The sequence below is a fragment of the Haplochromis burtoni genome, unplaced genomic scaffold, assembly GCF_018398535.1.
Source record: "Haplochromis burtoni strain Fernald_Lab_line unplaced genomic scaffold, NCSU_Asbu1 Contig_121, whole genome shotgun sequence".
Taxonomy (NCBI): domain Eukaryota; kingdom Metazoa; phylum Chordata; class Actinopteri; order Cichliformes; family Cichlidae; genus Haplochromis; species Haplochromis burtoni.
In genome coordinates, this window is record NW_024582482.1 from 1,591,146 (window position 1) to 1,604,349 (window position 13,204).

General features: G+C 39.3%; 1 protein-coding gene across 5 annotated transcripts in view; it reads right to left on the minus strand.

The window, feature by feature from the left end:
- LOC102294962 (protein MTSS 2) overlaps positions 1-12,936 on the minus strand; it is a 78,078-nt gene extending 65,142 nt beyond the window's left edge. For 2 of the 5 annotated variants that reach the window (XM_042223846.1, XM_042223844.1), the window contains exon 1: positions 12,399-12,935. In XM_042223846.1, coding sequence (XP_042079780.1) covers positions 12,399-12,485 — 87 coding nt within the window. In that variant the 5' untranslated portion in view covers positions 12,486-12,935. Of the gene's footprint in view, positions 1-12,398 lie in introns of all 5 variants that reach the window. The other 3 variants (XM_042223845.1, XM_005929220.3, XM_014335814.2) reach the window with 3 other exon arrangements.
- Positions 12,937-13,204: the final 268 nt, after the last annotated feature.

Genomic DNA, 13,204 nt, shown 5'->3' on the forward strand with positions numbered 1-13,204 from the left:
TATTTTTATTTGTGCACAGAGGCTGCGGTTCCTTATGGCCAGTCTGGGTTTACATCAGTGAAGTAAACTCATTTAGATTTAAGATGATGATGCTTAGATTAATTCACTCAATGTATCAACAGTACTGTCTAGTATAAAGACCTCATACTGTTAGTGTACGAAATGGAAATCAGCCATGATGGCTCGTGAAACTGTTGACATCTTGTTGAATTCACTAGACTGCAGTCTTGGGGTTCTTCCACATGCCAGACTCCACTTTAACCCCTGACTGTACTCATTTTACTGTTCATGTGTGGAGGCCTTCACAGCTGCACATTCATTAGAATTAGAATTAAAATTGGAATTATATTTTTATTCTCGTGTACTAATATTATTTTATTAATATAGTAATATAGTACAAGGTTCAGTTACCTTTGCATGGTGGAATGGTGGAATTTTCCTTCAACAAGCTACTTTCTTACTCTGAGTACATTTTTACTCGACTGAAAAAAAAACATACTACTTAGTACTTAAAGTATTTTTTAACACAAGTATCTGTACTTCTATTTAAGTACAGAATGTCTGTACTTTTTCCACCTCTGCCTATGAAGTGCATTTGCACTGGACATATGCATTTTGTGGTTTCAGTTAGAGAAGAGAAGCTAGTAGTTGAACTAAAAATCGATAAACTAAACAGGGGAAAATGTCACGTATGTAATATCAGTTTTAAACATTCTGAATAAACCGGTACTACGCACATCCTCCACCACATCACCTGGCAGTTGGTTTTGGAGAAAAAAGAATCAGCGCAGCAATGATCAAGCTGCCTCACTGCATAATTGATGAAGTGCAGCAGCTAATTCCAATCTAAACACAGTGATGAAGGAAAGAGGAAACCATCTGTGTGTTGTTGTGTCACTCTGCTGTTAGGCCAGAGATCACAGACTCCCTACGAGTGAAACATCTGGGATGTCTGCATCATACACTGCACTGATGAATGTCATGTAATATGCCAAACAGGGGTAGATATGAACATACACACATAATCAATCAAGTGTATCATAATAGGAATGAAAGCCGAGAATCAAAGAATATTAGCATTATTACAATAGGATACAGCTAAAAATATTTAACCGGTGCTTTAGCAGGATCATGACATTACACTATTTCAGGACCGTTACATGGTATTATTTGTGACTACAGATAAATCTTTTCCTTTAACTGACTAACATCCACCAAATCATTAGAGAGCCATCGCTGGTTCGGCATTGGGTGTCAGTTTGGCAATGTCCAACCCTCAGTACAGAATTTCCACCTACATGAAGCAACCCAACAGGAAACACAAAAAATGTCATTTCAAAATTAAGATATTATGCTAAATTTCTACACATGTGTCTCTTTATTATGGGACTGAGTAACATTGATATCATCATAATAAGTTGAGCAAGAGGTTTCCGTTTGGACGTCCAAATCATCACATCAATGACTGTTTTCAGTTGTGAGTGTCAAGTAATCAAGGTTTAGCCCTAGACTTCAGAGATGCTGCACTACACAAAAATACCACTATAGAAAACACTCAACTGACCTCATTTAGTAGTAAATCATTGTAACTGTGAGAAGTAAGCAAAGCTTAACTGGTAAGATGCTGAAACCCAAAGTTTAGATTTACTAGTTGAGATTGTTGAGACTTGCCAATGTGCCCTTATCTGTGTTCAGTCTGTGTCAGTATCTATTGAAGTGTCATCAAGTGCTCTAACAATAATCTACAGAAGAAGATTGGGTTCAGTTCAATTCCATTTATTTATATAGCCCAATATCACAACGAGAGCTTGCTTGAGGTGCTTTATATTGTAAGCTAGACGTTACAATAATACAGAGAAACCCCGACAAATAGATGAGAGCCTATGAGCAAGGATTCTGGCAAACGTGGGAAGGAAAAACTCCCCTTTAACAGGAAGAAATCTCCAGCGGAACCAGGCTCAGTTGTGACTGGTTAGGGTGGGGATCGGAAATTTACGGTCAAATTGGAAATTTAGATTTGCACTAATTAACAAGTATAATAGCAAAAACTACTCCGAGCGTAGCAGCAATTGCACCAGCACCTATATGCTATATGCAAACATATACTTCAGATCATGATGTTGTCTGACTGCATTTATTTGATGTGTCACCTGTCCTATTTTCCATCTTGCTTGTTCAGAACATCTGCTGTTGGCACTTGTCAAGGACAGCAGCCCCATATTTTGAAAGGTGGTAATCCAAAAGTGAAGTGACGTTTTACATTGATGACACTGATTAATATATATTTCTGCTGCTAGTTATGGTAGCAACACTATAATGACTTAAAGTGACAAAATCAGTTTTTTAAAAATAAAAATAACAGTATATACTAATCTATATGACCTACAAAGTGGAGCTGGGGTGGTTGATGCAGTTAAGCAGAGGAGGTTATGGAAAAGAGTCCAGCAAGTCAGAACCACACGTCCATTAATTTGGGAAAAAGTCCAATCAAAGAAAGAAAAAATCATCAGCTAGCCAGTAAACAAGAAAACTGACTTATGATGTGGATTTCAGCCTTAATTTCCAGGCCAAGTAATGATTCACACACACTTTAAGCATAAATATCCAGTCCTGAATCATAAAAGGCACACAGAGATGCACACATTTTACACCCTGCACAGTGATAAAAGATGAGACTGAGGTGCATTATCATTCACTGGATGGCATGTTCACAAGGAGCCATCAATCATCCAAACTCTTGGCTTTTTTTCCCTTTTCCTTTACTGGGCTGAAGGTTATTATTTTCTGCACTGCTCCGCTCTTGTCAAAGGGTTGTCACTGGATGCTGAAGGTGTGCCCATCAGGCTTCTAAGACTAAGTGCAGCTGTTATCGTCACTCCCCTCATGTACAGAGATGAGAGGTGGAACTTGATTGTAATGCCTCATAATATTATGTATTACCACTGTATCACATGGCAGTATCAATGGTTAATTATATTAGTGGGCCATATTGCCACTGTGTGGAGATCAAAATAGAGCCAAATACAAAACTGCACTTAAATGTTCTTAAAAGTTAAGGACTGGCTGACCTTCACATATTAAAGAAATTATGACTTCAGTTTCCTTTTTACTTAGTTGAGCTATTCTTGTTTTAATGCATTACCGTAATACTTTTGCAGTTGAATATAGCTAATGCTATATATCAGCTGATGATACGAAACACAATAGATTCTACCAATTAACTGTTTTCAAGAAATACCACATATGTCTTGTTGTGAAAGGACCCTGAATTTAATAGTGGAGGAAGATGGATGGATGGATGGAAAACCTACCTTGGAATATTATCCCAAGTGACAACCTCAGGCTAGCTAAGATGTGAATAGAGTGAAGCTGTGCAAAGCCAACCCCTTTTCATCCTACGGCATAGATAGCAGGGATGTCACCGGGACACACAGTTATGTTACCATTCGATAGCTGCCACACCTGCTAACATTAAATGCTTATGCTAAAGTCTTGGCACTGTATCAGCAGTAGCCTTGAAAAATATGATTTAACATTTTGATCTTCCACTATATCAATGTTTTAAAATGTATTTTCAATATAGGAGTTTATTTTTGTTTTGATGATCATTTTGTTTAGCTGTTGAGCTGGGTAATGAGCATCGTGTAATTCTTCAGGTATTTAGAGCCTTCGACCAGATTTCTGGTGTTGTGACATCCCACATACAAAGTCTGCATAAAGAGGTTTCAGATAGTGGCACGTGCTTGCAGGTTTGTCAGCAGGAGTTCCTGACTGATGTCCCTGATTCGTTTCTATCTTCCACTTGCTGGTTAAGTTTAGGCACTAAAAATCTTCAGGTTTAGAAAAAGATTGCAGTTGCCGTTAAAATCTATCCGTTCATAACAGTAACCCTTCATATTAAAAAATGATGAGAGCAACAGTGAGTGTGAAAGCCCCTGCTCACTAATGCCCTTCACACTAATGCCGGTATAAATCCAATGCTTGTCAAATACATGTGATTATGAAATGATGACATATAGAGCATGAAGAAAACTTTCTTTTTGAAATGAACAGGAGAATATTGATTTGCCATGTTCATTGTTATTCTCTGTGTCAGCCTCTGGCCTGTTCATAATGATCAGCGTGTTTTACAGTAAACAGCTGAGTTGTGATGAAAAGGTTTTGACAGGCCTGACAAAGGGTTCACTGAGTGAAGCTGTCTTGGCGGGCTCCCAAGTAGCCTCCACGCCTCCCAAGACCAGTCCTCCCCATTCATCTCTACCGACTCTAATGAGCCTCGGGGCCCTAACAACCTCTGAGATTTTAACAAGCTCTAACGAGGGAGATGCTCCTTTGCGTGTCCTATTGGAATATTGGCATCTTATACATAAGTATATGATGGACTGTAAGTTTTTTTTTCTTGTTTTCATTCTTTGTTATTTTTAATGAAAGAAACACAAAGCCTCGCTCTCAACTTTTGCTTCTTCTTGCGACTTTAAAAAACTGATTCTCTCTAAAGTACATATTTTAGGAATATCAAAGTCAATACATTCTAAAACTGCAGCATTCGTAAGAGTACAGTCTTTTCATTTTATTGGATATAGCAAAAAGTATATAGTAAATTCCTAGCCAACTCTTAAAAATTTAATAGATGCCCCTGAAAAGTTATTACAACTGATATTGCTGGTGCCTCTCAGCTTCAGTGTTGATGGAATTTGACAAATTCAAAGCAGTTGCTCTGAACACCATTAAGATTCAGTATTAAAGTCCAAAGTTATTAACTTTAGATGCAATTAGGATTGGAATTATGCTCTGTTTTTAAACAGTGCTCTTACTATTACTGTTATTAGCAGAAACCTGAACTGTGTCAGTTAGCAATAATAACCAATCTCAACTGCCAGATGAGGACAATGAAAGAAAAAAAAATCAAAATTTCCATTAATCAACCAAGTTTGTCATAAACTCTTCAAGTGAGGCATAATATTTCATCAAAAAGCAAGACTTACAGCCAAAAAGGTTCAGTGTAAACAAAGTTCCAACTGAAAACAGAAATCCAAAAACACAAGGAACAAACAGGAATCAATAAAGATAAACAGAGGGAGCCAGGGAATGAAAAGATGAAAAGAACGACATATAGCAGTAAAAAAGCAAACATGAACCTTGAAAAAAGGCAACATTACATGTACACAGAGGGCAGAAGGCAACCATGCAGGTGGTGTGGCAAACAACAGAAACAGTACGCAGGGAAAAGAGAAAATACTAAAGAGAGAGAGAAGAAAACATACTACTACTACTACTACTACTACTACTACTACTACTAATAATAATAATAATAATAATAATATTAATAATAATAATAATAATAATAATAATAATAATAATAATAATAATAATAATAATAATAATAATGATATTTTATTTGTATAGAACTTTTCAAAACCATTGTTATAAAATCATTCCACAGGAAAAAAGAAAAGAAAATTTTAAATCAATGTGAAAATGTGAATAACATACAATGTGATTTACATTTTTGTGAATAACTTAAATTGAACATAAAACTCATAAACACTGAGGGAAGTAAAACTATTATAAAAATAAAAATAAACACATGAACCATAACCAGAATTGCCAAACTGAAACTCAGCATAAGAATGTTAACATAATGAAAACAGGAATTAAACACTCAATATCACAGCAAAGTGAAGAACAGGAAGAACACAAAAACTAGTATCACGACAAAGTATCTATTTGTATCTATTTGCCTTAATTCTGCTAAACTTACTCAGCTTGGATAGATTACAGAAATACAGCAATCCTTCTAATAAATCATTCGATTTGCATTTCATGTATTTCCATAAAGAATGTAGATATGCAAGTTATGTGAATTCACTTCTGGAGTATCCAGCAGTATCCCTCCAGAACTGACAACAAAAAAAAGTTTAGCCTGTTTGTTCCAGGACAGAACTGCTAATTGTGCAAGTTAACAGACTTATTAGTGTTGCAGGTCTGTCATTAAGACATGGGATAAGCCATATGTCATACTGATGCCCATTGTCGAAAGATCTGTGAGATATTCACTGAAAGACAATACAGACAAGTGATTGATCATTAGGTGGTCATCCCATGCATGTTAAACTCTTGTCTCAAACATAACATCAAACATCTGCAGCATGAGCTAACATGCCGATGTTCCCCACTAAGAAGTCTTGGAAATGGTGCTGATGTCTGCGCTGCAAAAAGCTCATTGGTGTGAGTAGCAGAGGCTGCATGGACATACACGAGCTACGTGGAGAAATCTGCCTGTCGATTTTCCTCCATCTTTGGGTTGAACCCGGACCTCTGTTCTAAACAACAGGCCTTGCATTCGGAAGTGTCCTGGACCACATGGACACAAACGCACCACAGACTGGACTAATGATTTGCTTCCACAGAGCATCTTCAGTTCTGTGGCATGGCCAAGGGTCATGGGGCATAATTGTCACCAGCTTTTAAAGGGATGGACAACAATGAACTGTCTCTGTGAGGCTACTGACCAGTTTACTTCCACTTCTGCTGGTTTGGTGGGGTTGTTGTTTTTCCTGCTCAACACGTTAATGAGGACTCAGGCAAGCACTATGTCCATTTAACACTCTCAATTCATCTGGTATTTTTAGGATTCTCTTTAAACAGAAAAAACAGGACATAAACACTGATTGAGGCAGACTGTGACATACAACAAAGGTCCCCTGTTTGAATCAAACGAGGGTCTTTGTAGGCATATGGTGTCTTAACCACTTATCCTCTGATACAACCCAGCAGCAACATTTTAATGGCAGTAATAGCTCTTTCTCCTTTTTCAATTCCTTTGTGGAATTTAACTTGCCGTTCAGAGTCACTGTAAAGCCAGCATTTAGGATAAGTGAAGCTATAGGGCAGTCATTTACATGAAAGCACTGCTGCCACACATGCAAGTGGATCATAAATGACTTGCATCATAACTTTGTATTTTTGATGTGCATCCCACAATGCCAACAACGTCGCTGCAGGCAATACATGAAGACTCAACTGCATTTTTGCATTTGCAGATATTCAGTGTGCTATGCTTGCTAAGATTATTAGAACATTATTAATAGCTGAAGAAACACTTGTTTGAAACATCACATAAATGTGTTACATAGATGACTCTTGGAATAAATGCCCGGATTGCCAGCAAGGTCTTTCCAGCAGTGGGGGAAAGGAAAAAAAAACTATTTAACGAAACCAATTTTAACTGGGGAAAAAAATCACAAAAGCACAACACAGGATTTTTAAAGTCTGATAAAAAGGAGAAAAAATGTTAAGAACTGAACATGCACGACACAGCGCAGTATCCAGATACCAGAAATACAGCAAGTTTGACAATAAAATTATATTCTCCTTTACTCTATCCTCCCGCCACTGTCAAGAAAACATTATCCACTGGCTGATTTAATCAGATGACCATGAACATGACGTCTTCATCTCATCAGATTGACCCTCTGTAACCTGTGTGAACAATTCACTTGAAAGTGGCGAGACATGGCCCTCAAGGGATATACATTTGCTGACAACTACACAATGCCCTTAAACACACACACACACACACACACAGAGATATGCACAGAATTAGCTGTATGAGTATATGGGAACGTTTCCCACGTATATTTCTTGTACACAGTAATAAGAAGATTATTACTTTGTGGCTGTTTTATTATTATGAGCTACTTTGCAACTCCCACTGTGCACCATTATTAATTTACAGTTATCCTCAATAATTCTACATCAGATCAAAGGCAGCTTACATATACGATGCACATACAGATTGCACATGTGCACATGCATGAGGGGTGACTGACTGCCTCGGGTGGAGAACCTGCTGAGTACTGGAAGAGGAAGGGCGAAGCAAGAGGAGAAAGAGGAAGATGATGGAAATGAGGAAGAAAAAGTGCTTTCTAAACTGCGTGAATCCACTCTGCTGACGCTGGCAAACAGTGAACGCTGGGGTTGAATCTTGCAAACCGAAAACCATCCATGACACCTAAGGGCACTGGCTTATAGATCCACTTGCAGAAAACAAAATTATACAATAAACGTGAACTGGCAGGACACAGCATCTTGAGAGAGTGCACAAACTTTGGGGAGAAGCCCTGACCAAACATTCTCTCATCTGATGTACTAACCTTGAAACCTTGTGAGGCAGTATAGTATACTGATCAACCCTAATATCACACATAAATCCAGATGTCCAAGTGTTTTAGATTTGTAGAAATAAATAAGTTATCAACTCATTTTTTATCAACTCAACAGAAATCTCAATAGCTAAATATCCCATAAATACATAAAAATATATCTAGGAGCTTGACATTTACCACCTCAGTGTTTCTTAAACATAAGCACTAACTTTTGTTTCAGTTTTTATTTTTCATTCATGCAAAACAACAATGACACTTGTAGTTGATATACTGATGCACAAACTCCTAATTCACATTTTGAGGTTTCAGTCTCTGTTCACAGCTACCCATTCCTGAGCCTGTTGTTTTCCTACCAGCTGGCTTACTGGCAAGGTCGCTGTCATAACATTCAGCCTCAGATTCCCTTGTCTATCTTGGACTGTAGCTGGCAGTGATAATCCTTGTTCTGCTCAGGAGATTTGCTGAGAGCCACTCAGAAATCCTCTACCTGCTCTAGGTTGCTCCAAGCTCACTGAGCCCAAAGAGCAGAGCAAGGACTACCATGTGTCATGTGCAGTTGGAATCCATTAGTGGGATAATATATATAAGGTGTTTCAGATCAATTTAAAGCCAACAAGGAAACCAATAAAAAAGAATAACCAATAAAATAGAATGAAATGTTACCCTAATACCAGTTTAAAAAGATGAGTCTTAAGCTGCTTTTTGAATGAGTCCATTGAGATCACAGATCATAGACGGGAGAGAAGTGAATTCTAGAGTGATTGCAAATGTCACCTTCAGTTTTTTGTCTAAATTTGGGGATGGATAATGATCCCTGATCAGGAGACCTGAAAGGCCTGCTGGTGACATATGGCTGCAAAGGTTTGTTAATATAATGCTTAACTGTGCAGAGACCTAATGTGAACATTCGAAGTCTGATAGGGAGCCAGTGCAGTAAAATCAGCCAACCCAGTATCACAGCAAAAGACCTGCTGTTCCATTGTGTAGTTGCCATGGTTTGCCTCTTCTAGGCATGAAATGCATTGATCAGCAAGCGTGTGACATGACCATTTTTGGACGATCTGGTGCAGACCATTACCTGTAGCTGTAGGCGATCCAAGGAGCACAGTGTCAGGTGTAAACCACCACAACACCAACAGTAAAAACACTGACCTCGCTGGGAGTTTCTAAACAATGAGTGACATCAGGGTGGGTGTGCACATCGTTCATATACAGTTTATGTATGCAATTTACAGTTACTTTCACTTCATCTTCTAATTGTTTTCATAATTCATGAGTAGTTGTGAGAATACTTGAATGATGAATTTAGTCTTAGTCTTCTTCTAAATGAAAAGATAAGGATCTAAAAATCAAACAGACTGCTATGTCAGTATGGCTTCTAATTTGCACTACATTTGCATTTTAATTAACACCATTTATAGAAGCCTGGAGTTGTACAGCTTTGTAACATTTTAGAATACTATGGATGAAAGGGTAGACTACATCGAATTTATACAAATCCTTTGGATCAAAGTGCACATGTTCATGGATGCAGATGGGATGGTGAATATTCTTAAATATTTGACAGTGTGTGTACAGGAATCAGCACATTTTTCTTTTAAATGTGCTGTATTTCATTTTAAAGAATATGATGTCTAAAACATAACGATCAGTTTTATTGTAGCTCACAAATGACTGTACATTATTATATAATTATGTATCCAAGTCTTTTACTAATTCAAATCTAATCTAAATATGAATCGTGGATGTTTGTGGTACTATGCACAAATCATGTACTGGCATTTTAAAAATGCTTCCTCAGAAGTGTGTATTTTGTCGCACAAGTCATGCATCAATTTAATCACCAAAGCTGTCAAAACCAGCTTGTTTCCAAGAAAAACTATTAATTTGTTACATTTGACAAACGGCTTCTTTCTTGGTGAGCTATGAACACTGATTAAAGACAGAGTTTCCTGTAGAATCAAAAAGAGTTTGAGGGCTGATGACTCAATGATTCTTATCCCTTCACTAATGTTCATTCAATGCCTGGTTGAGGAATTCATACAAACTATATCAGGTCAGGAGTGCTTTAGCCCAATTTCTAGTGACCCACATTTTTCTGAGTTAGGCGGTTAACATCTACGGGAGATGCATTAGAAAATAAATGAATAATAAATGAAACACTGATGCACTGAGAAGCCTATTCTTTGAGCAATGATTAACCCATCTCAATGTGTACTGTACACATATGTTTGAGCATGAGCTCTTAAGAGAAAAAAAAAAAGACAAATCCTTGGTAAAGACACATGAAAATACTGATTTATGATCATCACTGAATATGTATCCAATTACAACACTCTAAGTAGACATTCCTCAACCATTACCAGAGTATAAATACATACTGTTGCTACTGCTAACTTCTAATCATACGTCACACAAAGCTAAATATTTTCATTACTGCCATGTGTAAATTTCAGTCACTGGATCTACAATCACTGTAAACAGATCTCTGCACATGCTTATTGCTGAGTGTAAATACGAGACATGATTTATGGTGGTACTCTCGCTGTAGTCTGCTCTTAGTCTGAGTCATATTGACCAGTCTCCATGTTAAAAGCAAAATAAAAAAAAGAGGATTGCATTTTCTGTAAGTGCAACTGCAATATGAATTTCACTTTTAAAAAGTGATATCTAGGTATTCTAGTCCCTTCTCAATCTTCTTGGCATCAATCACTTTTAGATGTGCACACTACAAACAGAAAATTCTACTCTTTCTGCTGCTTTATCATTAAACACTATTAATAGTGAATCACAGGAATGCTCCTTTTTTATTGTCCATAATGTTCTAGTCACTATTGACTGGATTTGCCAGTCATGTCATTTCTCCATGCACCTGTATTATTTGAATTACATTAAATAGAACCGATCCATTGGAAGTACTCTCTGATCGTGGGTTGATATTGATATCCGGGATCATATCCCCTTCTGTCACTTCGACATGTCTCACCCACAACAGAAAGTCAATAATTTATGCTTACAACACAATGAGTGTGCTGCATTGGCTGTGACCTCTAGCATGTGAAGCCATACAGATAGCAATGAAATGTGCAACAGAAAAACCTTTACGTATTTTGCATTCACGCATGTAAACTGGTTTTTAGTGGAACATACAGAGAAGGGTGTGTGTCATCAGGTGACAGGCAGACAGAAAAGCATGCAGAGCTGCATGGGCGTCTGACAAGCAGGCATACACCCGAGACTGCATCTCCAACCATTTCATCCAAAGCATCTTACAGCAGCACCGGTGCACATTCAGCTTGGGTGGGTACCGAACCATTCCACGGTTGCTGCAGAATCACTGACTGGCAGGCAGGCCGCGGTATGAGCAGACAGACACGCGGACAGAGGGGGTAGGTATCTGCGCGGCTTCTCGTGCTTTTGTGTTTTCTCGCTGGATCAGCCTGACAGAAAATCAATGACGCTGCACTCTCACGGAGACGCAGAGTAACCAGAAAAGCAAGGACGACGGAGGCTTAACATGCAACAGTCGAGCGCGCACCTATTCTTACACAGTCGCTGCAGGTCTTAGGTTGAGGACAGCCTGGTGAAGATTCAGGCGTGTGCATGTGAGGGAATGTGTCAGTCACGACAGGGGTACACATCTGATTATATTTGCCAATTATACATGCCACTCCACGGAGCCGTTGAGATGAATGGAGTCCCAGGCTAATATGGGCACTTCCACAGGGCTTTGATATAAGACCCAGCTGGTCTTCACATTTAGCACAAATTGATTGCAAAATTATCCATATGCATAAACCTGATCAGACTGAGAGAAAACCGAGGTGATGGTGCCTGGTTATTGTGGTGGTGCTGAGATTTGAGGATTGCATTAAAAAATAAATAAATAAATGAAAATAAAATAAAATAAAAGAATGGATTGACGTTTGCATGCGCAGCCAATATTCCGGGCGTGAGGAAGGCGGTGAGGGTCGGATCGCACCAATAACCCACCGGGCCGCCGCATCACTGTCAGTAAAAGGCTGCCATCATCCATTCATTCACCTCATTGTTAAATAGAAGACAAATCAGCATTAGCTTTCAAGGAGCGGCGTGTGTTCAGGTATTTTAACCGTGTAGCCCATCTGAGAGCACCAGCTGGGAATAGGCTGCAGGACACCGCTATTTTCAGGGAGGGAGCACATGTGTTTAACCGTGGCAACAAATTCTTATAAATAAACTTTCATTTACCTTCATGTCGTTGACAATCGCCTGGAACAGACCACCGAGGGCCCCGCATTCCTTCTCCACCGTCTCCATGTTTGCCAAATCCACCATTCGCCGGAATTTTTAGAAGCGCGCACCAATTGCGCGCTACCAACACCCAGCAGGGAAAAATATACAAAAAAATTATTTCCACAAAATCACGACCGGTCTCTGAAAACCGGGAGACCGACAATAACGGGAGGGATGCAGGAAGAACGGGAGGAGGAGGAGGGGTGGGAAAAAAGAACGATGCCGAAACAAACGGCTTCGTTGCGGTCTCTTCCAGGAGAAGGTAAGATTGGGTTTGAGAGAGGAAAGACACACAATCTCTCTCTCTCTCTCTCTCTCTCTCTCTCTCTCTCTCTTGCGCTCTCTCACTCCCTCCCACTCAGGCGGTGAGATGGTACCGGGGCGACCACGCTCATCTTGGCGCAGCCAGCGCAACGCGGGGACGCATGTGAACGCAGCGGAGAAGCACAGGGATGTGGTGTGTCAGAGCCTGTGTCTGTGTGTTCGTGCATGCATGTGCTCGTAGGTAAAATAACGACAGGCTGTGATTGGTGCACAGGCGGTGGGCTCAGCGGTGCAGGGAGAGCAGCCAGTAATACGATCCGTGCAAGCGAGTCACAAAAAGGGGAGGCTGGACAATCCTGGACGGTGTGTCACATGGCCGCACGCAGGCACATATACATGCATGTAGACACACACACACACACACACACACTACAGCATGGGGCTTACTGTCAGATAGAGTTAGATACTACCAGAGTGTGTGTATGTGTGTAGGAATG